This window comes from Podarcis muralis, chromosome 4 (assembly GCF_964188315.1).
Source record: "Podarcis muralis chromosome 4, rPodMur119.hap1.1, whole genome shotgun sequence".
NCBI classification, from domain to species: domain Eukaryota; kingdom Metazoa; phylum Chordata; class Lepidosauria; order Squamata; family Lacertidae; genus Podarcis; species Podarcis muralis.
The window spans coordinates 80,045,810-80,071,707 of record NC_135658.1 but is presented as its reverse complement, the minus strand read 5'-3'; the positions used below and the strand labels follow the sequence as shown (position 1 = coordinate 80,071,707).

Sequence of the window (25,898 nt, the reverse complement as noted above, 5' to 3'; positions counted from 1 at the left end):
AAAGCGGCTTAATTCCAGTGTACAGAAAGATAAGGAGTCAGGCTCACAGGCGAAAGGCATTCAAATCTCTCCACAAATATCCTATGAAGGAGGACTAATTTGTTATGAGAACATTAATTCATTAAGGATAAAAGGTCCAGTTATACCCACCCAATACTGTGTGTGTGTGTGTGTGTGTGTGTGTGTGTGTGTGTGTGTGTAAGGGATATGTAATATGCTGTTAGATGGCTTTGCCATCTCCCCAAGAAAAACAATAGTCTCAGATGCAGGTGGACAAAAGCCATGGTTTCATTTCCCATTCACTTGTGGTCAAATCAACTGTGCAGGCTGCTTCACTCATTGGGCTTAGATGCACATCTAAAGATGCTTAAATGCACACTTTTTAAAAATGAGGTGCAAATGTGACCCAGTTTGCACATCCATGCCTCATGCAACTAGAAGACAGGGAACCATGGTGGTAGTGCCGATCCTTGCTGAATTAGCAAACCTGGGTTTACCTCTGTGTGATGTGAGCATAGGAGCCAACTCCTATGGGCTGAGGACCCTTCCCACCCCCAAAAAAAATATTTGAGGGGGCTGCCGCCCAAGTTGATGGGTATTGCCATTCAAATGGTGCCTATGTGTTGCATCTTATGATCCATTATGTGGGGTGGGGCTTACCTGCCCCACCCCAAAATTTTATTCAAGTGGGCACCCCTAGATGTGAGGAATGGCCAAGGACACATCACTTATACTTGGGCTTCCAGTCTTCTCTCCATTGATTGTTGTTAGCCGCCCTGAGCCCAGCTTTGGCTGGGGAGGGCGGGATATAAATAAAATTTATTATTATTATTATTATTATTATTATTATTATTATTATTATTATTATCATTCTGATCCTACTCAGTGTTGCTCTTGGAAGCAAATCACATTGAATGTGATTATTGAATAAACTATGTATTATTTCGGGTTCAGGTGGAGGAGTTTTCAAGGGCACTTTTTGTACAGAATAACTTTAATCAAACAAAGTTCATCTATGCTTGTTTTTTTACAAAAAATGTTTGGTTTTTCTGGTTTGGTTTCATGTGTTTTGAACGAAATTCTGGAAATTTAGCTGGCTTGTTTGGTTGTTGTTGTTGTTAACAGTTCATGCTCATTAAAGAACCTGGACTATTGCTGATTTCCTGGGCCGGAGAAGACAATCATACTTTCTCCCCAAAAACGGGGAGCGGTAAGGTTTTGTCCTCAATTCTAGAGGGTCAAAGATCCCGGTGTAAAGGGGTTTTTAAAACAGTACAGAAAAACTTCACACCAGCCCTGTCTTCAAAGAGACTGTGATCTCAGCCATTTATCCGGGGCAAAGCGGAAAGATGGTTGGTTCAAAACGAAAGTGAGTCAGAATAATTTTAGCTGTATCATTTGGGTGCCTTTCCTTTACCGAGATTGAGTTCGTTTCTTTTTTAAAAGACAAAAACAAAAACAACCTGTTCAGTTGTGATTGTGAAAATATATTCCGAACTAACTCGATTATGGAATGCATATTGGCGATATCTGACTTTTAAAATAAATACCGTTCGAAATTATATTTCTGTTCTTCCTCCCGCCCAAAACATAAATAACGTTCACTTTTTAAGGGCATCTTTTTTCAAGGCGCACATGACTAGTTTAAAGGGTGAGGTTCAAGGTTCCATGAAAAAGTTACCTTTCCTTAAAAAAAGTATATTTTTACAAAGAATTGGAAGATGCGAGAAATGCTATAATAAACAAATCGCTTCCGAGCTAGAAAGCGTGACATTGTTTTTTAAATGTATCCGTACATCCACACTGTTAACGTCATACTATCCCTGAAGGAAAGTAACATACGATTATTTACATATTTCTAATAAGTGTACAGAGAGATATATGAGGGCATCCTACGGATCCCGAACGTAGAAATGTTCAAGTAATTCAGGTAACACGTGCACGTACAATCGCAGCCTAGGCTGAAATCTAAGTTGCAATTCATAATTCAACCGATAAAATTGTTTAAAAGGCTTCTCTGGCCTCGCTGGTTCATTATTGTGCATTGGATCATAATAAAATGAGTGTAGAATTAATCCAGGCAAAACAGCATACAGAGATGGGAAGGGTGGCGAAGAACCCTTAATCCTAATTTTGGGACATTTATTTCTCTCCCTTCCCGCCCCCCACCCGGAAAAATAGAATGTGAAAGAGCGCACTGACATCCTATGTTGAAAATTTTGTAGCGGGGTTGGGAAAATAACTCTCTGGATTTCTGTATGGAACCTATCCTTAAATTAAATTTAGTTGTGTGTGTGTCCCCCGCCCAGCTCCTACTCTTGGTGGAGGTTGTTTTCATAATCTGGTGCAGATGAGTGGACTTCGCTGCGCCACGTTTGCGCTCCGATCCTGAACGCTACCTAAGACTTCCAAACGGCTGAGGCCGACCGTCCACGCGGCGCCCCCTCTTCCCTCGGTACTAGGGAATCCTAGAATAGGTCGCTGATCTTTCTACACGCTTGGTAATTGCGGTACCCCGAAGAATCTGCTGCCTCCGCCTGAGACGGGTCTCCTCTCACCCAACGCCCTAATGGTTGGGCCGGACGCGCTTCCGTGGAGTCCAGAATTTATAAGCGCCTTTTGGGGATAGGGGAGCAGCGGGTGTCCGAAAGGTCTGCGCCAGCTTTGAGGCTGCAACGCGCTGTGTGTGTGTGTGTGTGTGTGTGTGTGTGTGTGTGTGTGTGTGTGTGTTTCTTTCTTTCGCTTGGAGACACATCTTTTAATAGCTCCCCAAGCTCAGAGTTCACCCTCGCTTCTCTTCCTCTCACCACTGTCCTTCCAGGGTCTTACAGTAAGAACAGCGAAGCCCTTTTGGAAAAGGAGGAGGAGATAGAGAAGGAAATAACCCAGCGCGCGCGGTGGTTGGGATGTGTTTCTTTTTCTTTTCTTCTCTTTTTCCTCTTCTCCCCCCCCCCGCCCCCATCTTTCCCTGGCACCGCTCCGCCCCCGGTATCTCTCCGGTCCCTTTCCGTCTTTGTCCTGGGCGCGCCCCCTCCCAAGTACAGTTCTTCTCATATTTCCCTGTTTGAAATGTAAGGAGGCATCGCTATAATTTGGAGGTCAGGTTTCTAAAGACGCCTCCTTTTAAATAACAAGCGCAGCCGGCGGAGACTGTCAGGGTGTCTCGGTTTTGTATACGGTTTACTCACTGGCACCTATTTTTTTTATTTATTTAAAAATAAAAAAGGAAGAAAAAGAAAGAGAAAAGTGTGTGGGCTAAAACTCAATTTCACATCCCACGTTTTGTATGAGATGTAGGTTTGACATCTGTTTGCCAGAGTGTTTTGCACTTAGCCTAACACCCACTATTAAGTGACAAAAATTGTGGCAGGTTGTCAAAGCCAGCTGACTGACAGCTGCTCCGCTTTACAAAAAGAGAGGCAGCCGGGGAGGTGCGGGGAGAGAGACACCATTCAAATATTTGCAGGGCTGGGAAGCTCGCTGCAGTGCCATCCCCCATTCTTTTTCCTCCCCCCCCCTCCCCCGACTGAGCGTTGCAAAACAGAAGTCACAAGTTTTGAAACCGGCGATCCCGAATGATTCGGTTTGTTGCAGTATAAACAAGGCAGGAGCGAGTCCCAACCGTGAACGGCGCTCCCGCTCTCTGGATAAGCCGGAAAGTCTCCCGGAAAGTAAACCCACTGACTTCAGTGGGACTTGTTTTCCAGGTACAGCCACGAGCTGGGGCGTCGAAACGAGTCACTTGGTCACATGTGCCCAGGAAGGCGCTTCACGCCTCCGCCGAGATCCGGATCCGAGCCTTCCCCAAAGGATTCCGGATGATGCCAACTTGCGCGGGTTTACTTGGAAGTAAGTTCCAGGGAAATCGACAGGACTTACTGTCAAGTAAACCTAAAGTCAAGAATGACCCGTGTTCTTTCGCTACCCATTTCGAGACGGAAAGAGAATCTTTTTGTCGGCTTTTAACGCGCGACAAACGCTGCTAACTCGCCCGGAAGGAGGCGATGGGGCGCAGCTGCATCCTGAGAGCTGCTGTGGGGCCGACTTTGAACTAAACTGCCAATGGCTCCGCAGCGGATAATAAAAGCGACCCACTTCTGATCTGGGTGTTTTGGCTGGATTTTATAGATAAAAATATTTCCCCTGCGAGGTTGTGTGCTCGTGTGAATGCGAACGCTGCCCACTTTCAGCGAAGGTCAGGTCAGGAGAACCGCCTGAGAGATGTAACCGCGCTGGGAGAGAAAGGAAGGAGAGGGTGTGAAGAAGGATGCCTGCTGGGGTCTTTTCACGAGCAAACGCGCAATTTTGCAGCCCGCAAAACAAGATGTCGCTTCCCGTTAGGATACTGTCCTTTGGGGGTTAAACTAGAGGGAAGGGAGAGGCAAGGAGGACGCCGCCCCTCCTCTCCAGCGACGCCGTGCATCCTTGGCCTGACTGAAGTGGGGGTGTCTCCCCGCCCCCACCCGTGTCCCCATAGATCGCGCGCACGACTGATAGGGACCGCGGCATCCGGGACTGGGACTGGCGCAAAGAGCGCTCTTCCGGCATCGCCGGCGCAGCGGGTGTTTGGTGTCCATTGGACTAGCCAGTCTGGACGCAGCTCATCCCCTATTGCTAGGGAAAAGGACGGGGGCGGGAAGGGAGAATAAGCTCAGAAGGATGCCTCCGCCAACCCCCCAAAAAAACTTGAGGGGAGGAAGTAAATACTACTACTACTACTACTACTACTACTACTACTATTATTATTATTATTATTATTATTATTATTATTATTATTATTCCGTCTCGAGACTGCACATTCGCTATTCTTAAAGAAAGGGGCGGCAGACAGTAACCTCAGAAGTACACACCTATAATAAGAAAACTGGAAAAGTTTTATAATTAGAATAATGTTAATAGTGCAAACGGTGGCGAAGCCTTTGGTGAGGCTTTCGGAAAAGAGGAATGAAAAGTTTAAGCGGGTAGCCGGATGACACACACAGAATAGCCCTAATGGACGAAAGAAAGGGGGAGAGAAACCCCCTGCCGAGCCAGCCCTCCGGGAGGCGGGAAACAGGCGCCGAATCACTTTCCCTTCCAGGCGGAAGGGCGCGCGAGGGAAAGTGGGATCCGCTCTCAGCGGGCGCAGAACGCTTGAGAATGCCGGGCTTTAAGGGAAAGAGGGGAGAAGAAGGGATCTTAAGCTCGGATCCTAAACGAAACGAGATAAGAATAGCCCGCGGAGCCCGGTCTCCAATAAGTCCGCCACTAGGTCAAAAGGCGCAAGACAGGTAGACAGAGCAACTCCGGCTCCCAAGCCGCGCGCTGGAAGGCGCCTCGGAGGAGAGGGGCGCAAGCAAAGAAAGTGGGCCAGGATCCGCGCGGGTGTGCGCAGAAGACGGAGCGGGGCTGGGGGGGGGGGGGGAGCCGGGCAGGCACGCAAGGGATGCCCGGGCTCCACCTCCCTTCTCGCCGCGTCCCAGCTGCTCTCCAAGCAACTGCTAGGTTCTATTCACCGTCGAGACGCGGAAAGGAGGGGGAAAGTGGCTATTTATTAGAATACTTGTTTGGTATTGTTCCGCGCCACACAAAAGCGCTTCATTATGTTCCAGGGTTGGGAGGGGGGATGAGAGAGGAAGAGAAGGAAAAGCGGGGGGTGGGGGGAAGCCCTTCCCGCTCGCGCGCTCGCTCTTGCTCGGGTTTGTTTGGTTTCTCTCCCCCCCCCCCCTCCTCTCCAGACAGAAACAATAACTTGAAATTGTCTTGAAAGTCTTCCTCTTTTCTTTTTGGTATCAGTAATAAATTTCATTTCCCAGCCTCTCTCTCCGTGTGTGTGTGTGTGTGTGTGTGTGTGTGTGTGCAGCGCGGTCGTCTATGTGTATGAGAAAGAGAGGGAGCGAGAAAGAGGAGAGAGAGAGAGAGAGAGGGAAAGAGAGAGGGGTGTGCGTGAATGAGTGCCTGCGCGTCCGCTGCTCGGCGCTCCGGGCTGTGGCGCAGCGGTTGCCGAACCTGCCATGGGCAGGGTGTGGGTCTGGGGAGAGAGAAAGAGAGAGAGAGAGTTAAAGCGAGGGAGGAAGAGGGTCGGCTACCCCGGGGCCAAAGCCAGAGCCGCTGCGCACTGCTTGCGCCCGCCTAGGGATCCAGCCAGCCAGCCGAGCGCTAAGGAAGGGGGCCAAGGCAACTCGCCCTGCGCTGCCCTGCGGGAGAGGCTGCGCCCCTGCCCTGCTGTCCTCTCCGCAGTGGGGGGAAGAGAAGAAAGCTGGAACTGTAAGTGTGCCTCTAACTTTGGAAGGGGGGAAGGTGGGTGGGTCGCCCTGCGGGGTGGGGTGGGGGGGTGGGAGAGGGAAAAGGGGGAGGGAGGGGGCTCCGCCAGGAGTTTCCTAAGGGGGAGGCGCGCTTGCAACTTTCGACGAGAGGCTCCAAAGAGCTTTCCGTTGCTGCTTGATCGATGGGGATCCATGTGGAGATGCGTGACGAGCGGGGGGGGAGGGGGACTTTCACTTTTATGATAAAAGATTAAAAAAATAAATGACCCACCCCACACATACACAGAGAGAATCTCTCTCTCTCTCTCTCTCTCTCTCTCTCTCTCTCTCTCTCTCTCTCCAACACACACACACACACACACACACACACACAGCCCACTCCCCAGCCCAGCGGGAGAGTCGAAAGGGTGGGTGGAAGCTCAGCAAGCCGCCTTAATTTTTGTTCGGTTTTTACGCATTTTCTCCCCAGGCAAGGGAACTGCGAGGGGGAGGGAGGGATGCAGGCGGGCTACTTTTTGGTGTCAGGGGTTGGTTTCCATTTGGGCAGAGAGCGGCAATTGACATGTCCACGTGGGAAGTCGGGGTGTGATGGGGGGGCGGAGAGGTTTGTGGAAAGCAGAAGCTGTTCGGGTTTGCGTGACCCCGCGGCCTTACCCAAGGCAGAAAGAAACTTTGCCTGCTCTGGGATCGGCTCTCTCCCAAGAAAGAACCTAGTTACTGTTCTTTGATGAAAACGCCGCAAACAGTCGCCAGCCTTTTCTACGGCCAGTTTTAGCTGGGGTGGTGGGGTGGAGAGAGAGGTTAAGGAACCCCCCCCCCACACACACACACTTTCATGTAACCTGAGGGTCGCCCAGAATGTGACACGACCTCTTGGCCGGTGGAAAACTATTTCCCTTCGTGCTGAATCCCAATCCCGTTAGGTTTCCTTAAGCAAAAGACGAGGAGACCCCTTCAATCGATAAACCCACCACGTGAAAGAAGCTGTATGTCTCCGGCCGCAGAGTTTTCCCCCGCTTTCGCCGGAGCTAGCTGAACCGGGTTGGGGGGGGGGGATCTGGACCAGGGAGGTGGTTCAGGAGGCACCGCCAGAAGCCGCAGATCTGAGCACCACTCAGTCTCGGGAGAAAACGGATCTGGCTCCTGGCAGAAACAGGTGTTTAAATGTGATAGCGGCTTCAGTCAATTAACCCATTATAAACCCGTTTGAGCGCATTGATCCCCGGGCAGCCTGGAGAAGGGGAGGGGGTCGCCTTGAAAGCCTCTTTGTTCAAAGGGCAAAGTGGTGTCCTGATAGCCTACCTAGAAGAGAGAGAAACGGAAAAGGGGCAGAGGAAAGGAGAAAGGAAGAGAGACAAAACGTCTGCGCCGGCTTTGAGAGCAAAGATCCCAGTGTCAAATGTGCCGAGCTGGGCGCAATCCTGTGCGCACTTAATTGAGCATCATAGGGTCACACACAGTCAGTGAGGATGCGGGAGGAAGAGGAAAAGGCCGCCCAGTTAGGTTCTAGATACAGTGATCGAACTGTCTTGAAACCCAGAGCAAGTGGAGCCCGGCGTTCTCCAGGCCCTCTGGGCGGAAGCGACCTTCCTAGCTACACAGAGCTCTTCATCAAGAAGAATGGAAAGCAGAGCTCTGCGTAACTCTAAAGGTGGCACGCAGCGTTTCGAAACCTATTTGTTTATACGTGTGTACTTCGCCTCATCCATTTTACTCGAGGCGGGTTATAGTCCACCCAAAAAAAGGGGGGGGAGCAATGGAACAACACAGACTTTCACTTTCTTGTGCTGCGACCTTATCGCAGCCGAGGCTGCATTTTTACGCGCAACTTCTTTGCGGGTAAGAAGGCCGATGAACCCCGCGGGGTTTGGTTCCGGGTAAACATACCTGCGCTTAGGCTGTCACCCTCTGATCTAAAGGTGTTGGGTAAGCCATGCCCAGCTCCGCCTCAGTCCCGGATTCTCTGGACGTCCGAAGCGTGTCTTGCCAACGGTATGGCGGAAATCGGATAGCAAGGAGTTCGCATCACGTAGCCTCATAAGGGTTATTCCTCCGAAAGCTACTTTCACACGAGAATGGCTCCGCGGTGTCACTAGGTGAGGTGTCTTGGGGCCAAATCCCAGAACAAACTCAACATTAAATAATTCGAGGAGAGAGTCCTGAGAGGCAACAGAAGTGGAAGAGGGAAAGAGTTTGCTACCCCTCCTCTATCTCGCGTGGACACACGCACACCCCTCCCCTGTCTTGCTCTACCAGAAGCCTAAGAACCATGTAGGGCATCAGTGTGTACCAAATAACTTTTTTTTAAAAAAGGGAGCGTTTGCAAAGAATTGTTTAGATTGCGCACCCCGGAGATGCTGGTTGCGGGCTTAATTTTAAAACGAATAAAAACAACCCACCGACGCCCAAAGGAAGTTCGCTGAGTTGAAGTGCAGAAAAAGTAGCAACATTCCTTCATAAAAATTGATTTGGAGAAGGACTGGATCCCTGATGTGAATAATCTTGGGTGTGTGGGTGTAGCTGAATATATCCTAAGTGAGCAAAGAGAGAGGTAGAAAACAGGAGGACGACAGAGATTGTACTATACAGTATGGCTTTCCGTACATCTCTCCTGTAACCTTTTCTGGGATCTGCCTTTCGATTTCACTGAGCTCAGAAGGACTCGGAAGGTCAAGTGTCATGGCCACGGTATGATGTCCCCCAAAACAACCGCCCTCCGAACCACCCACCCTCCACTATAATTCGCACACACACACACGGACCGAAAAAGGAGAGAAGGGGCATCGGGGTGAGCTACAGAGCCCAATGGCCCAGGCATCTATCTGGACCACAGTCTCAGTGAAGTAGCACCCTCATTTTTTTGCGCATAAAGCCTGTCTTCCCTGCATGGCGGGGCTCGGAGGACCGAGGGATGAGTTGCAGGGAAGTTATAGGACGAGCAACTAACTCGAAGAATAAGCTTCCAAAAACAGTCACAGCAGAAAGTTTAACCATGCCCAAAAAACATAGCCCAGAATATTATTATTATTATTATTATTATTATTATTATTATTATTATTATTATTATTATTAATTTCCTACTATGTCTGATCAACCTCCAGCTTATACCAAGACTAGGATAACAATCTCCTTCCACCCTGATCTTAAAGAAACAGGATTCACTCCCTAGAACTCGACTCCTGCTCGTAAGAGGAGAGGTTAACGGCATTAAATGGCGCAAAGGTGGGGTGTATTCCCCTCTGCGCGTAATGAAACGTCCAGAAACAGCATTTGGGAGATTATTTAGATGTCTCGCCTTGTTTGCTGTTTTTCGAAGTAATTCGGGGGATGCGGCTGCGTGACTGGAAACCGTGTCAAAGTGATGTTTTAATCTCATAGAAAAGTGTATTAAAGGACAAGATGTAATTTATGGGAGATGCTCCGATGGCGGGGGGGAGAGAGAGATTGGAGTGGATGATCCTCCGCTCTCCGGTGAACCCCGTGTCAGATGTATATTGAAGCCTGGGTGGTTAATCTAATTTGCAATAACAGGGAATGGCTTGGAAGCGGGAAGGGGCGGTGGGAGAGGGGGCAGCGGCGAGGAGTTAGCTCACTTCTGCCTTCAGTCGGAGGTTTCTCCTTATCAGTTTGTCTTGGCTGGACTTTGATGGAGGGGTGTCTTTTCTACTTGAGGGGCCGGCCAGGCAGGCTACAGAAATGCGGTTCGATGGCACCTCGTGCGAGGCATCAGTGCTCGAAATTGCCCTGGCATTTCCTTCCAAAGCAGTGGTCGTGTCTCATCCTTGAGAACGCGACGCGATAACCGTCCTTTAAAAAGTACCCGGCTTTTTTTTGTTTTGTTCTTTTTACAATATAGTTGTTGTTTTCTTAATTTTCCTACTCAAGGCGTGCCATCCTATGAGAGCCTGAAACATTTAATGTCACAACAATATCGTTGCAGCAGGGTGGGGGTATTGAATCCTATAAATCACTATATATATATTATTCTGCTCATGTTATTATTATTATTAGTCTTAAAGGTGGTGGTGTTTTTCTGATCAGTCAAAGCTTAGAAAGCATTACTGATTGGGCTGTAGAGGGTGTGTGTTTTTTTGGTTGGGGGGGGGGAGGTGGAATCCGGAATTAGCCACGGCTCTTTCTAAGCAATTCTAGTGCTCTCCTATTATACGTGTATCCCTTTAACAACACAAAGACTCAAAAATTACAACTCTTGAGGAATGTTTTTTTTTTTTTAAGGTGCATTCAGACTGTTAATTACAGGGGTTTGTGTCAATGGAACTTTATCAATGACCCGTTTAATTCTGCTGTAATTACTGACAAAATAAGACAAGGATGGATCACAATAGAGAATATTTCTCTTTCAAAACAATATTGTGCCGGGAGTCTAGTTAAGGCATAATATAAACAAACAGCTTATAAAAGACTCTCTCCCTGACAAAGCGTGACGAAAGGGTGTGCTCCAACCTTGCAGGGGGAACTTGCATTCCAGGACGCCCATTGGAAGGTTCAGGCCTGGTTACACGTGCTGAGCACACCGCTCCCAGAACAGGGAAGAGCGCCTGCAAAAAGCGCCAGGCTTGTCCTCTTCCCAACTTCCCAGCAAACCCGCCTCTTCAAACGGGAGGCTGTGAGAGCGGCGGGCGCCGGGCCCCCGAGAAGAAGGGGCCCTTTGTGCGCAGAGATCGCCAACTTCGTTCTCTGCAATAATTGCGGCTCAAAATACGGGTTGTAATGTAGCCGTTTATATTCGTGCAACGAAAACCACCGTTGTAGCCTTGCTTGTCTTTTCTAATGTTAACGTGCCAAGCAGAATTGGAGGCAGTGGGAACAGCCGCTCCTTAGCCCGTCTCTCTCAAGCTGCCCCAGAATGTATGGGAAATAGATTTTTATCCGAATTGCGGGTGGTTGGGAGGGAAGTGTATCAGCTGGCTCGACAACATCTAAACATCGGCTGGTTGTTTTTATTACAGGGCAGAAAGCACAAATCCATGTGTGCTACTAGACAGCATTCCTCTGGATATTGTAATTAGATTCACAGGTTCATTTGAAACTGTTTTTGTCGTCGTCGTTGTTGTTAATTTCACCTCAATATAGCGGCCAGGTCTTTAATTATTTTCAGTCCCGAACGAGGGGATTAAGAAGGAAAGTCAGCGCCCCTTCGCCCTGTTTGGCGATTAATAATAATTTTTAAAATGCAACAAGAATCCGCAGTGTCTCTACGAAAAGGGAAACTGATCTTAAACCAATTCCAGTTTCCACAGGCGTGGGCACTTCCTTTCCGATGCGCCCAAGTCGCTCCTGTTCGTATTACCTCAAATGTGAGGTTATTTATATACACTCGCTTTCCCTTCCTTTTGAAGGAGGAGACGAAACGCGTCGCTCGAGGGAACGCTTTCCCCTAGATTTCGGGGAGCAGAGATGTCAACTTCTCTTCAGCTGAGAGACACATCAAGTCAGTTTTGTCGAGGGATAATGACAAAATGTGGGCAGACGACGTGGAGAAGCCGCTTTTCACATCTCGCTGATAGGCACGCGGGGTTGCATTTCAACCCCAGCGCGGAGAAAACAAACACCAATTGCAGGGACTTCGAGATCCGAGGAGAAAGAGGTCCCGATATTGGGAGTGACCAGAATTTGGTCCTCCCGGTGACTCCATTTCGTCCTCGGGAACTTTCCAGGGGGCGGCACAGGACAGGTTGGAGAGAAACATTTCCTGCGCGAAGTTTCAGCCCTTTCCTCTGCCTCCCCCCGCCCCGTTTCTATCCTTTCATTCATAAACCTGGTGGTAGCTATAGACGCGGCTTGAATATTATTGACGTCTCTTCCCTCAACTGCTCCCTCCGTTAACCCAATTACAGAATCCATCAAGAACTGTGTTGAATTATCTCTTTTCCATACAGTATCAGCATTAGCCTAATTAAAAGCTATAATGTCTGATATAATGATTAAATCGTTAGCTCTGCTGTAGGGAAGCAATATTTTGTTTTCCCTTCAATTAGAAGCTGATTGAGGTTTTTCAGAACAGGTCAGCTGTGAAATTTGAATTATATGTGTGAGCACTGTTCACAGGGGTGAGCCCCGACTCGAAAGCTCCAGAGATTCTCCAAACGCTTTCACCCAGTGAGCTGGGAAGCTACTACTACAACAACAACAACAACAACAACAACAACAACAACAACAACAACAACAACAACAACAACAACAACATTATAGCCGCTTTGCCTCGGGGGTGAGAGAGGGCTCAGGAATCTGCAGGAGAACCGTCAGAGTGGGAAGCCTTTGTGAAAGGTGAAAGGGAAAGGACTGGTTCACCTTCTGGAAAAGATTCCCAAATCACAAATAGCTTGCGAGTTTTAAAACTCTTCACTGAGAATGAGGATCACGACTGGCCCTGCTTAGATAGCGTGTGTCAACCCCCTAGGTCTTTTGCTAAGTGGATTAGAACACGCTTCTTAAAATGAAATTGAGAATTTGAGAAGACTCGCTTTGGGTTGACTTGGGGGCATTTGCGCAAGAGAGCGGAGAAAGCGCTCAGTCGGAAGTTGCAGTAGAGTAGGGTAGGGAATCGGGGCAGGAGCCCGTGGGGAGCCAGTGGCGTGAAGCAGGGAGTCCTCAAACACCCTACCCCACCCCCTTTCCCCAATCCCCCGCTGCAGAATCCGGAGCCGAGGAGTAGCCAGCAGACGGCGATCGCAGCCTGCGCTGCCGAGCCCGGACCCCCCGTCCCTCGGCTCACTCTCAGCAGCCTCGGGTCGGGCGCTCCTTCTCCAGAAGGGTCTCCTCCTCTCCCCCCGTTTCCTCCTAGGGGACTTGCCGGTGCCTTTCCAGCGTGCGCAGCGCCAGCTCCTGGCTGGCCAAGGAAGCGCAAACGGCATTCCCCACCTGGACGCGCTTTGCGCCGTAGTCACCAGAAAGAAGCAGGCAAAGTGGGCGAGGTGGGAGAGGGGCGGGTGTGGAGAGTTTCCTTTGCGAGTCGCCCTCCTGATCTCCCAGAAAACTTAAGAAATTCAGGTATCCTCAGACCAGCCTGGATCTCCCACCTTCGACGCACCTTGCTGCAGAATTTAATCGCAGAATTAGTTGACTCGTTCAGCTGCCAGCTGTCATGTTTAGGGGCCGTGCTGACCATACACGTGTGAAGCAGGCCTTGTATAATGTAGGCAATGTTCATTTGGAGAGCGAGCGAGCGAGCCTGTTTCTCAGAAGAAGAAGAAAACAAACGGGGGGAGAGGGAATGAGGGGGAAATATTCCGTCTTTTTCAAGCTGTTTTCCAGAAATGATCTTGACCATGAGATCTTGCCACCAAAGTGGCTCCAAGGGTACTCTGTGGGCTGGTTCACGAAAGGTGCAACTCACAAACCAGCAGTATCGCTAAAAGTTCCAGGGAAACGTAAGTAGGGCTACCCTGAGAACAATCCCGAATTTGATTGTTGGATTGGATTGATCTGGACCTAAAGGAGGCCTCCATTTCCGAGAGCAGTTTGCTCGCAATGGACAGGATTTGCCTCGTGCCCAGGGCCAAACAAAATCACCGCCACCAAGCAATCCCCACAACGAGCTGGCTAGCCATTTCGGATGGAACTTTTTCTTGCAGTACCCACCAAATTCTGGTTTGAGCCACCAGAATTGTTCCGCCAGTGGCTATTTTGTCCTGTTTTAGGGTTGTTGTTTTTAATGTACTGCTTTATTAAATGGTTGTGAGTTTTGCATCTTAATAACTGTAAATGGCTCCCAGGCACCTCTGGCTGCGTGAAGCGATATGTAAACCTAATAAACTAACACTAAATTAAACCAAACGGTCGTTTTCATCAGGTAGGCACATCTGGCATAACATCACCTTACTTGGTTTTTTAAAAAAGAAAGAAAGAAAAGAAACACTTTTTAAAGCATTCCTTTTAAAAAGCGTATACAGTACTGCCTGGCTAGACACTGTAGGTTCCTAGAGGGATATTCCCCTTCGAGGTGGAGGAGGGGGCTCACCTGGCTGTGTCCCCTAGTTGAAACTTTGTAGGCTCCAGCTCTTTCACTGTGAAGACGCAACACAATGGAAACAGCCAGGCGACACCACCCGCAAATGAACACTTGCAGGTCAGTCCCGAACCTCTTTGCATGCATCTAAACAAAAATATCTTCCCCACCAGATCAGCTAGACTTCGGGGAGTGGGGTCACTGGGTTGAGCCGCCAGGATTGATGGATTAGTCATGCAAGGTGGAAGGCACTTGCGCAACTCCTCCGGCCCTTCCCTTCCAGGACCGGACGGGTCCTCACCGTGGTCGGGGGGGGGTGTCACTCGGAGGGAGCTATGCACAGGATCGCAGCCTTGAAACTCAAGGTTGCACTCCTCCAGCTACAAACGGGTGGTCAGGCCCTTTCAGAGGTCTAGAAAGGCCCGAGTCACTTCCAGGTTTGATTTGTAGTTACAGGTAGGTAGCCATGTTGGTCTGCCGTAGTCGAAACAAAATATTTTAAAATTCCTTCCAGAAGCACCTTAGAGACCAACTAAGTTTGTTATTGGTATGAGCTTTCGTGTATCTGAGGAAGTGTGCATGCACACGAAAGCTCATACCAATAACAAACTTAGTTGGTCTCTAAGGTGCTATTGGAAGGAATTTTTTTATTTTGTTTCGAGGTTTGAGTTGGCTAGAGCGCCGTGCTGATAATGAACAAGGCTGCAAGTTCGATCCCCGCATGGGACAGCTGCTTATCCCTGTATGGCAAGGAGTTTGGACTAGGATGATCCACAGGTCCCTTCCATCTCTACAAATTCCATGATTCTGCGATAATAAAAACAAAGATGGCAGCAGCGGGAAAAAGCACCAAAAACAGAGCGAAACCTCAGAGATCATCAGCACCTGCTTTTCAAGCTGAGAAAGTGTGTGTCGCATTTTGGTCCAATGTGTGTAAACATAAGTTGGGAAACTTACCCAAAATTTAACGTGCCTAAATCTGAGGCCACCTTTGAGCTTAAGGTCCTGGGCCAAATGGCCCTACACGCACACACACACACGGTCGTGCGGATGGTGTGGACCACTTTTCTACAGGAGCAAGTTACACTGCTTCCAAGGCAGGTCTAAAGACTGTCCATGCATTCGGATCTTGCCCGTGTAGGGATCTCGGCACCAGGCGCCACACCACACCGGCTGCCTACTTGGCACGCGCAAGAGCTGTCAGTCCCCTGCCGCTTAGCAAAAAGACACGTGCAGCCATCCAAGGTGAGCGCTGCTAGCCTTGGCCCCGTGGTAGCCTCTACCACGCCAAAGGTTTTGACTGCCAGCATTGGAAAGTTGGTTGATATGTTATTTAAGAGTTTAAATTGACTCAAAAGGCAACCTGGGGGTAATGCCAGGTATCCGTATTGATAAACGAATGGCCGAATTCTGCAGCCTGGTCGCATGCATGCATGCTTACTCAAGTGTATGTTCCGTGCTTTTTAATAATATTTTTCGAAGCATATGAGTCAACTCCTAGGGCCCCCAATAAAATATTTGAGGGGGCTAGGCACCCCAAAAGTTTATGGGCATTCAGATGGTGTGTGTATGTGCGTGTGCCGCATCTTGTGATCGATTTTGCAAGGCGGTGCTTACCTGCCGCCGCGCCCCCACCCCCATTTGTTATTCTAGTTGGCACCCTTGTTTCGAAGTAAGTGCTCAGGGAATGACCATTTTACACGGGGCAACCAGATAACAGGCAGTTTGGCTTCGCTCTGTCAGTAATTTTTGGGTCTCAGTTTCTCGTCTGTAAAACGGGAAGGGCGGCTGTCTCACAACCTCATGAGCCTGTTGTGAGGATCAATGAGAGACGCACTTTGCTCAATAAACAAGTTGTGGGCATGTTTATTCGGAAGTTAAGCCCTGTTTATTGAGCGAGTTTACTTCCAAGACTGTGTGGGTTAGATTGGACTCCGTCCTGTATCGCTTTACATTGATGGAATGAGTGGGTGTTTGCATCGACGACATTGGCTTCATTGCCCCATAAATGCACTCAATACTTTCTAAACAATTACTGAATATTATTATTTATTACACAACTTCTACACCAATTGCCCAAAGAGGACAAGCCTTTCAGTGAATAACGACAGAGACAGAGACGGCCACTTAGAAATCCTGTTCTATATTTATTGCTGCATTTCTCAAGTCAAATCTTAGGCAATCTATCTGTGATTGGCTACCGAAGTTCAAAAGTAGGAAAAAATATTTTCCACTCCTTAGTTAGCTGTTCGTTTGTTTCAAATCTCTTTCAACGGACACGTACACACGCTACAAGGTGGGTTGAAGAGAGCCGGTGGCATCTCTGCCCTGACCACATCTGTCTAATATGGTTCCCACCAGACTTGATCTCAGGATGCTTCGAATCAAGGTCTTGAGGACTTCTCCATGCCCCGTTTCAGGCAGTGGCAGTAGCAAGTTCAATAGCGACATTTTAAAAACAACACCCACACTTAGTGGCACCTTGTGTTAAATACTCCGCTCCCCTGGAGTACCCTCTGCACTAGAGCGCCATTTGGCTGCAGAGGATAAACTTCAGCGCCACACCAAGTTCTCCTCGATCTTCTGAGCCATCGCGTGTAAATCTAGATCTTCTTCTCTTTGAAGTGGTTTTGGCCCTGCAGGCTGGTCCACGGTCACCCAGTGAACCTCATGACTGAGTGGGGATTGGAACCCAGATTTCCCAGGTCCTAGTCTAACGACTACACCACGCTATACCTAAGGGGGCCTGCCCCATACCTTTAGTGTGTAAGGGGGAAGAGGTGTGCCAGGTCTTATTCCGAGAGTTGTTTTTTCTTTTCTTTAGCTTCAGATACTGATTTTTAAACGCCATAACCTGGTTAGCAGTTTCTGAGCCCATGGATGGCCTCGATTCTATTGTGAATGTAGACCGGTGTTAACAACGTTAGGGAATGAGTTCGCAGTTATTTCATGTTTCTGTATAGTCTATTGCTTTGTTTCATTTTCCTTCTACTATTTTTAATGGTTGCTTTTTACTGTGGACCTCCTCGGTGAGAGAGGGGAGAGAAAGCGCAGTCGCCTGCCAAACAGATGTTGCGCTACTTCCAAGGTCTGTACTCTTGCATCTGATGAAGTAGACTGTTGCCCAGGAAAGCTAATACCTCAAGAGAACCTGCCAGACTTTTAAGATGCACTTTTGGCAATTTAGCGTCCAGTCGTGTGAAATGAAGATGACAGGCAGCATGAAAGGATGGCCGTAGGCATTATAAGAGAAGCCCTTTAAAGTTTAAACATTTTGCAGAAGACATGGGCGGGGAAGAGAGATTGGACGGGCGCAGCCCTGGGGATTAGTTAGCGTGTCCTTCTATGAAAAGGAGTCAAGAGGGTGTGTTGGTCTATTACCTTTTGCTGGTGATTTGGTTATTACGCGTTTGGAATATTTACTGGTATATAAAGTAACTGCGACTGATTTAATTGCAGTCTCTTACCACGCTTGGAGGCATAACATATCAATGCATTTCTGATAGCCCTGTTGCAGCAAAGACAACACAGTCGGGTTGTTGACTTCTTGAAATAAACACCCAACAAATCCTAACAAATGTATTGTGGCATGGATTAGAGTCCACTTCACAAGATGCATCTTCAGTTAAGTTATCATCAGTTGGCAGGTCTACTTATATACATGATAGGGGAAAATAAAGAAGAAAGAGGGTGCGGGGGGAAACATTGAAAACCGTGGAGTCAAGGGAAAAGTGCAGTTTACCCTATTCAACGGAAGTATCTTCTTAAGGTTTTATTCAAGCGTTGTTTGTTATACAATTCTGGTTTAGAGGGGGCCAGAAGTTCTCAAAAGTCAACAGAGGTGAAGAAACATATTCAGATGAGGGAGAATGATCTCCCTAGCTACATATATTTCAAGACCTTGCTGTGGAATCCTAAAGCTTATCTATTCTGGAACGATATATCCATGAATCAGTTCCAAAAGCGGGGGAAATGTGTGGCAGAAACATAAACTGATCTATTTAAGTCCTGCCCCCTATTTCAGGCAGGCACCAGAAAGACCCACAGAGTTATCTCCACTGGGATTTCCTTCTAAGATCAGGACAGTCCCCTTTACATGGCATGTCAGCTGGAGGGGTTTGTTGATTGAGATTGGGCGCCATGAGTTTTTGTACAGATTTCTCATCAACTTCTGTAGGTACAATGCCTGTAATCTTAGCCACACAGTAGGGTAAAGGGACCCCTGACCATTAGGTCCAGTCGTGACTGACTCTGGGGTTGCGGCACTCATCTCGCTTTATGGCCGAGGGAGCCGGCATACAGCTTCCAGGTCATGTGGCCAGCATGAGTAAGCCACTTCTACCGAACCAGAGCAGCGCACGGAAACGCCGTTTACCTTCCCGCCGGAGCGGTACCTATTTATATACTTGCACTGTGTGCTTTCCAACTGCTAGGTTGGCACACATTACAAGGAAGCAAATTCCATTGACATCTTCAGGAAAGAACTTCTGTTCCAAGCATTGTGCTAGGATATGGGGCTTCATTTCTCCATTCTTAAAACAATCTTCACTACTTGGAGATCTGTCTCCTACTGGGAAGTTGAGAAATCTTCACTAAGGACCAAGAAGTACACGAACGAGCATTACGTTTCTTAAACACCCCCCTTCCATTAGTATCTTTCTTAAACACCCCGTTCCAAAATTGCTCAAAGGTAAACCACACTGATGTCCATGGGACATAAATGACAATAAATATTCTTAGTTAGGCTTCAACGTCTAGGCCCTTACTTGGGAATGGGGCTAGCTGAACTCACCTGAGTAAACATGGGTAGCACCGACCTGAATGTTTTATAGTGTAGTTTCAAAGCAACTTATACTACAGCCTACTACATTTTATAAATAGTGATTTCAGATTTTAAACTTGACACGCATCCCCATCCTAAACATATTAAATTGAAAGAATTTCCAGAGAGGTAACCCTGTTATATACTGCAGAACACCAAGGACAAGTCTCGTGGCACCTTAAAAATTGCCCAACATTGTCTCATGACTCACGAAACTTTATGCCACGATAAATCTTTAAGATACCATAAGTCATTGTTGATACTACTTCAAAGTAGAGTCCCACTGATCTCAATAGAACTTTCTTCCAAGTGAGCTGAGATCGGAGAGTCTTTTTGGTGAGATTCTTACACACAGATAAATCTTGAGGGCTTATTAAAATGTTGCCTTTCCCAACACCCGCCCAGAAAACACCTGCGCGTCAAGATACACTAGCGGAAAATTATATTCCTTCTCAGCAAGCACAAAAGGCATAGGAAACAAACAAAAAAAGTTCCGTACAGGAAAGGATGAGAAGAAGCAGAAAGGAAATTTTACAAGGTTGAAAAAGTCCAGTAGCTTAAAAACTAAATAACTTCTGCCGGTGCCAAAAACGTCTGTCGCTGCTGCTATTCCCTCCCCCGAAATGAATTCTTTGCAGCTAAACACGCCACGGTTCCAGAAGATCAGGCGGACACCAGGGTGCGCGCGATTTAAATTTAAATGATCTTTTTGGGGTGAAGCGCATCTTGAACCGGTTCGAATTGACATATATATGCCCTCGGAATTTTATTTTATTTTTCGCCGTTACGGCCTTTGCTTCCTAGTAGACGCTTAGTTCGGTTCGAGTTATTTTATTATTTATCCGCGTTCCTGGTGGTTGTGTGTGACCCCCTTTCGTGGCCCCTCCCCGAAGGCTCCCCATCCCCGCCCTGCTCCCCCCCTCGCCCTTCCCCGCCAGTTCCATAATAGTTTGTACTTCTCACCTCCGGACGTCACTCCTCAGTGCGCCATGCAAATAATCCCCCGCCGGCGCACTCCGATTGGCCAAGGCAAACTAATTTAATCCCCGTTCGGTGCGCGGTGTATGGCTGCTGGGCTCTTCTCTCGTGGTATCTCTCGGCTGCTCCTCCTTTCCCGATTCCTCCCGGGCTAGAGGAGGGAAACCACAGAGAACAAATTACTGTGCAAGTTCTGCTGCCTGCCTGGGAGCTCTTGGCTTTCCCCTCCCCTCGCTCTCGGCCCCCCTCCCGCGCGTCCTTACTATTTTCTTCCTTTTTCCCTCACTCACCCCTCCTCCTCCTCCCTCTTTTCCTTCTGATTTAATTACTCCTTTCTTTTATTTCCCCCCTCCCGCTTTTTTTTTTTACGCGTGGTGGAGGCGGCAGAGGGGGAGGGGGATTTCCTGTCTCTTCGCCTCTGTTCACTTGGGACCAGCGGATGCGAGTCACACACGCTCCCTCCCTCAACTCTCTCTCTCTCTCTCTCTTTCGCTGTGGAAGTTAGCGGAGAGAGGGGGGGCGCGCGCATTAGATCACTTCAGCCGCCGCGAGAAGGAGGGGAGCGCGGCTGCCTGCGTGTGCGCGTGTGTGTGTGCGGGAGAGAGGCGCGCGTGTGCTGAGCCGAGGACGCAGGAGAGCGACGAGAGAGCCCGGGCGCGCACTTCCCCGCCACCTCCTCGCCAAAGTGGATCGGCCAGACTTTCTTCGCCGGCGCCGTCTTCCGCTTCTCCCCCCCGAGCCTCCGCCCGGCACCTGTTTGAGCCGCTTTTGAATCCAGCTGGACCAGAAACCGGAGCGCAACACTCTTGGAGAGGGAGAAAGTTTTGCCCGCCCGAGGAGATTCCCGCGCGCGCGCTTTCGCGCTTTCCTCTCTGAGCGCAAGAAGAAAACAACTTTCTCCCCCACCCAACCCCAGCACCACCACCACCCCTCCTCGCTCTCGACTGTCGTGGTGAACTCTTATATAATTTACTTCTCCTCGGCACCTCCTCTTTCCCGCCCGGACTCGTCCTCCTGGTCGGTTCCCGCTCGTGCGCTCTCCTCGGCGCGCCGCTTCTTCGCCTTCCTGCGCTCTATGTTTTGACGCTGTGGAGCCTGGTGGCCCCCGAAAGCTGCGCGAATGTATAGCATGATGATGGAGACGGACATGCACTCCCCCGGCGGAGCCCAGGTCACCACCAACCTCTCGGGCCAAACCGGAGCCGGGGGAGGAGGAGGAGGAGGTGGAGGAGGAGGAGGCGGCGGGGGCCCCAAGGCTAACCAAGACCGGGTCAAGAGGCCCATGAACGCCTTCATGGTTTGGTCTCGGGGCCAGCGCCGGAAGATGGCCCAGGAAAACCCCAAGATGCACAACTCGGAGATCTCCAAGCGCCTGGGCGCCGAGTGGAAAGTCATGTCGGAGGCCGAGAAGAGACCCTTCATCGACGAGGCCAAGCGGCTGCGGGCGCTGCACATGAAGGAGCACCCGGATTATAAATACCGGCCCAGGAGGAAAACCAAGACTCTGCTCAAGAAGGACAAGTACTCGCTGGCCGGAGGGCTGCTGGGCGCCGGCGGCCCCGGCGGAGGCCCTCCGGTGGCCATGGGCGTCGGCGTGAGCCCGGGCGGCGTGGGCCAGCGCTTGGAGAGCCCCGGCGGAGGCGGCCCCGGCGGCGGGGGAGGCGGCGGCGGAGGAGGCGGCGGCGGGGGCTACCCGCACATGAACGGCTGGGCCAACGGCGCGTACCCGGGCTCGGTGGCTGCGGCGGCGGCTGCGGCGGCGATGATGCAGGAGGCGCAGCTCGCCTACAGCCAGCACCCGGGCGGCGGCGCCCACCCGCACGCCCACGCGCACCACCCGCACCCGCACAACCCGCAGCCCATGCACCGCTACGACATGGGCGCCCTCCAGTACAGCCCCATCTCCAACTCGCAGGGCTACATGAGCGCCTCGCCGTCGGCCTACGGGGGCATCTCCTACGGCGCGCAATCCCACCAGAACTCGGCGGCGGCGGCGGCTGCAGCGGCCGCGGCAGCGGCGGCCGCCTCGTCCGGGGCGCTGGGCGCGCTGGGCTCCCTGGTCAAGTCCGAGCCCAGCGTCAGCCCGCCCGTCACCTCGGCGCACTCGCGGGCCCCGTGCCCTGGGGACCTGCGAGAGATGATCAGTATGTACTTGCCCGGCGGAGAAGGAGGGGACCCGGCGGCGGCGGCAGCAGCCGCGGCGGCGGCCGCCGCTGCCCAAAGCCGCCTGCACTCCTTGCCACAGCACTATCAGAGCGCCAGCACGGGGGTCAACGGCACGGTGCCCTTGACGCACATCTGAGCCAAGGGGAGGAAGGGCGCACGGACGGACGGACCAGCCAAGGGGCGCGGGGGCGCAATGGAGGGTGTCGCGCTCTCTCTCTCCTGGGAGCCCCCTCGTCCCCCTCGCCGCCACTGCTGCCCATCTTCCCAGACCCACCCCCCGCCGCCCCCTTCCTTTTGTACAGAACAACAAGAAAGAGAGAGGAAATGTTTTGATGACGTTGTAATAAGAATCATAATAATTATAATAACAAATATTCCTAATGGTGAGGATAATGAAGAGAGAAGGTAACAGATTGCTCTAATGCTGCCCCCCCAGTCCCTCCCTCTCTACCCTAAGGACTAGTTTCTGAAACTGGGGGTTGGGGGGGGGGGGAGTTGGGTTGTTATATTTTCCTTCTGTTGTTGTTTGGGTTTTAGACAAACCGTCTGTGTTTTAACTGAGATTTTTTTTTGTACAGTATTTATCATTCACCCAGGAGCCACAATGCGTTTATATTTGCTAAAGCGGGGGCAGGGCAAAAAAGACAGACAGACATAACTATAATTGTTAATTATTCGAAGATCTAGGCGACGCCAACTTTTCTGCCACACAGAAGCACTAACTGGTCACTCTTTGAGCCGCTTCTTGTGAAGACTTTTTATTGCCTAAGGAAAGCAAAGATGTTGGGGAGAACTGTTCTCGTTTATAACACAGTACCAAGGGATGCAAATCCAAAACCACGCTTAAATTCTTCTTCTTTTTGTAGTTCTTACGAAGCGGGGTTCTTTATTTTTTCTTATTTTGTTTATTTATAAAAACATTTTTATTTTATTTTTTTGCAACCAGCAACGATATTCTGGATTTTGTAAATGTTTATTACGTCTGCATTTTTTTTCTCCTTTTGTTAACTATTTTTTGTATTTTTTTTCTTCTTGTAAATGCATTGTGGAATAATTTTAATTAATTTTAGGCGTTACAAGGGAATTCATAAATGTGTATATAGTTTACTAAAAAGGCGTTTCCGCTAAAAAAGGAAAACAAATAAAACTCTAAAGATGCGTTCGATTCTGAGTTATATCAATTTCAAAGTGAAAGTGCAACCAGTAAATCCAAAATGTACTAATTCATGGCATGCCTTAAAAACTAGAGATTGGAAATTGACTATATGTATAAATATAACGTGAAATATAATAAGATCAGCAACCACACAAATCCCTATTTGGGTTTAGACTTTTCACAGTTTCTGTGATCGCGAACAGCAACAAAAAGGGGGAGAAAGTTTTTTTTTTAATGGTGTAGTTTTTGGATATTATTTTAATATCTGTTGAGTATTGTTAAGGAAGGCGACCGATTAAAATACTTTCCATAGCATTCCTTGTTTATTTTGTTTATTTCTGGCACGGGCTTATTGAAACATCTAGCTTACAGTACTAAGTTTTCTGTCTTAAGTTAGTGAAGCGGTTTTAAATAGGTTTGGACGGTTCTCTCCCCCTTCTTGGCCCTAAGGCTAGATATAACTCCAACATTACTGGACTCACCATGTTTAGGCTAGATACAATTATGATGCTGAATACTGATTAGACATAAAAACTACCATAAAAACTGTTTCTGAACAAAGCCACAATTTTGGGCGGATGGGGTAGGGTGGGGAGTCTATCTCTTGTCCCAGCACTGTCTTCTCTTCTTCGGAATACCAAGGAACCTTGTTTGAACCGTGAATGCTGTTACACTAAAATGATGCATTTGTTTGTACGGATATCATAATGTTGTTTAATTGCATAGAAATTTGATTTAAAGTGACTTTCTCCGTTGCCTGATTCTGAAGTGGGAAGTCGATATTAAACTTGATATAACAGTAAAGACACAGTTTAGGCTACATTTTACAATTATTGTTTCAGCTTTTTTATTTATGGCTATTGAACGAAGGCGGGGGGGTGGGGGGGAGAGAGGACTCTGTGAAGTCCAGAGCGGAAACAAAGCTTAGAGCAAAGCAAATGAGTAATTGGCTCCCTGTGTTCATTTATGTATATCAGTTGGCTGCAGCTCCGGAAAAAAACTTGCCCCGGAGCAGCCACCGTTGGTTTTCTTTGAAGTCCTTGGGCGTACTCCAGGTTACTCCAGAGTAAAAACCACCCGCAGATGGCAGGCACTGCTCCTTACATGCTCCAAACACATTACCTGGAAGTAAGCTCCTTGGGTTTCAATGGATCTTTTATCGAAGTGATCTGTTAAGGCCTGTAGGCTGGGCTATTCGGTCTCTGCTAGAAACTTCCCCATTCTCAGCCTTCCATATTCGTTTGAATTACTCATCCTTGGAAGTGGTCGCCAACCTTCGTTCCCAAATAACCTTGTTGGTTTCTGTAATACAACTTATTCTTAGCCTTCCTTTCACCCCTTTTGATATTTTGCTAGGCCCTCTTTTCCTGACTCCCTCGCTCTGCAGACCGGCGTCTGAAAGCTGGGTGGGAACTCTTGCCATGCTCTTTGGGCGAGTGTGTGGCTTGCTTGTATCAGATCCTGCCCTTTTACAGCAATCCAATCGATGTGGGACTTGTGCATTTTTCTCCCTCTCCCGCTCAATCTTTAATAAGGGGTTTGCCACAAAGGAAAATACCAGCAACCGGGCTTCGGTGAAAAACCATACCCGTTTCTTCAATGCACATGCGCCCACAGATGTTGGCGAGGTGTGTGTGCCAATCCAAATTTCTATACATATATATGAAATGTGAATAATCCTTTATGGTTTCCAGTTACCACTCATTTAACTGGCTGTTGTCACACACAGAGATCTGATTTTTGGAAATGTAATAAACCACCAGGTATTTGTGAAAGCTATCTGCGCTTCTCTTTGCATGCAAATAGCGCCAACAACTTTTCTGGAGGGAAGGGGGCGGGGGAGGGGGGAGAGAGAGAGAGAGGCAGAAGGAGTACCAAAAGGACTTCACATTCTCTGTTGTGTTTGGGGAGAGGAGTTCTTAAAGTCATTTTGCTTGCCCCTTAACCCTCGGTGTCCTATTGCCTACAGCGCTACTATTAACTCGTGCCAACTAACACCCATGTTCAAATGAACTGCAACAAAACTTTTCAAAATTTACTATTATTCTTGTTATTACTATAATAATTAGCAACACAGTCTAGGCGAAGTTAAAATGCGTTATATGTTCACTGGTTTAAGTGCTGAAGATTTAGACGTGTGCTTAACTCTCTCAATCAAATCAATGTCTTTGGTTAGATTGCGCCTCACTCCATAACCCAGAATCAGAATGATTATTATCCTCATTTAGTTGACTTTGTTCGGTGCTTTTGTTATTCTTATGTGCATGTATTTGCTTTGTTGTTTTTTTCTTTCCGCGGAGAAGCAGGCCAAATAATAACCTTCATAAAACCTTGTTCAAAGCCCCACAACGCAACCAGCTAAATGTAAGGGTTTTAATTTTATTTTATTTTTAAGAAGAAATCATTAGACCTCCTGGGAAGCCACATGCCTGAATAATTTAATATGCAAAACTACATAAAGTTTTAAATGATTTCCTGATTTAAATGCTTTATTTTTCATTCTGAGATGGAGAATTGTTCGCCCTCTGATTTGATCGTCGGATCTGCTTCTGGTGTATGGAA

At 48.7% G+C, this 25,898-nt stretch overlaps 1 protein-coding gene and 1 long non-coding RNA gene across 2 annotated transcripts in view; one reads left to right on the top strand and one right to left on the bottom strand.

Moving 5' to 3' along the window:
* The window catches only part of LOC114596463 (uncharacterized), a 333,985-nt gene that overhangs the window by 147,987 nt on the left and 160,100 nt on the right, over positions 1-25,898 (bottom strand). The window contains exon 3 of the long non-coding RNA XR_003706534.2: positions 20,000-20,165. This is a non-coding gene — a long non-coding RNA (uncharacterized LOC114596463). The remainder of the gene's footprint in view (positions 1-19,999; positions 20,166-25,898) is intronic.
* On the top strand, positions 20,150-24,146 carry SOX1 (SRY-box transcription factor 1). Its single transcript, XM_028728115.2, has one exon. It carries the CDS (start codon positions 21,135-21,137, stop codon positions 22,314-22,316), a length of 1,182 nt encoding a protein of 393 aa, XP_028583948.2. The 5' UTR covers positions 20,150-21,134; the 3' UTR covers positions 22,317-24,146.

Bases quoted from the DNA above. Each gene is read 5' to 3' on its own strand.
- SOX1 (XM_028728115.2), top strand. From the start codon at position 21,135: ATGTATAGCATGATGATGGAGACGGACATGCACTCCCCCGGCGGAGCC.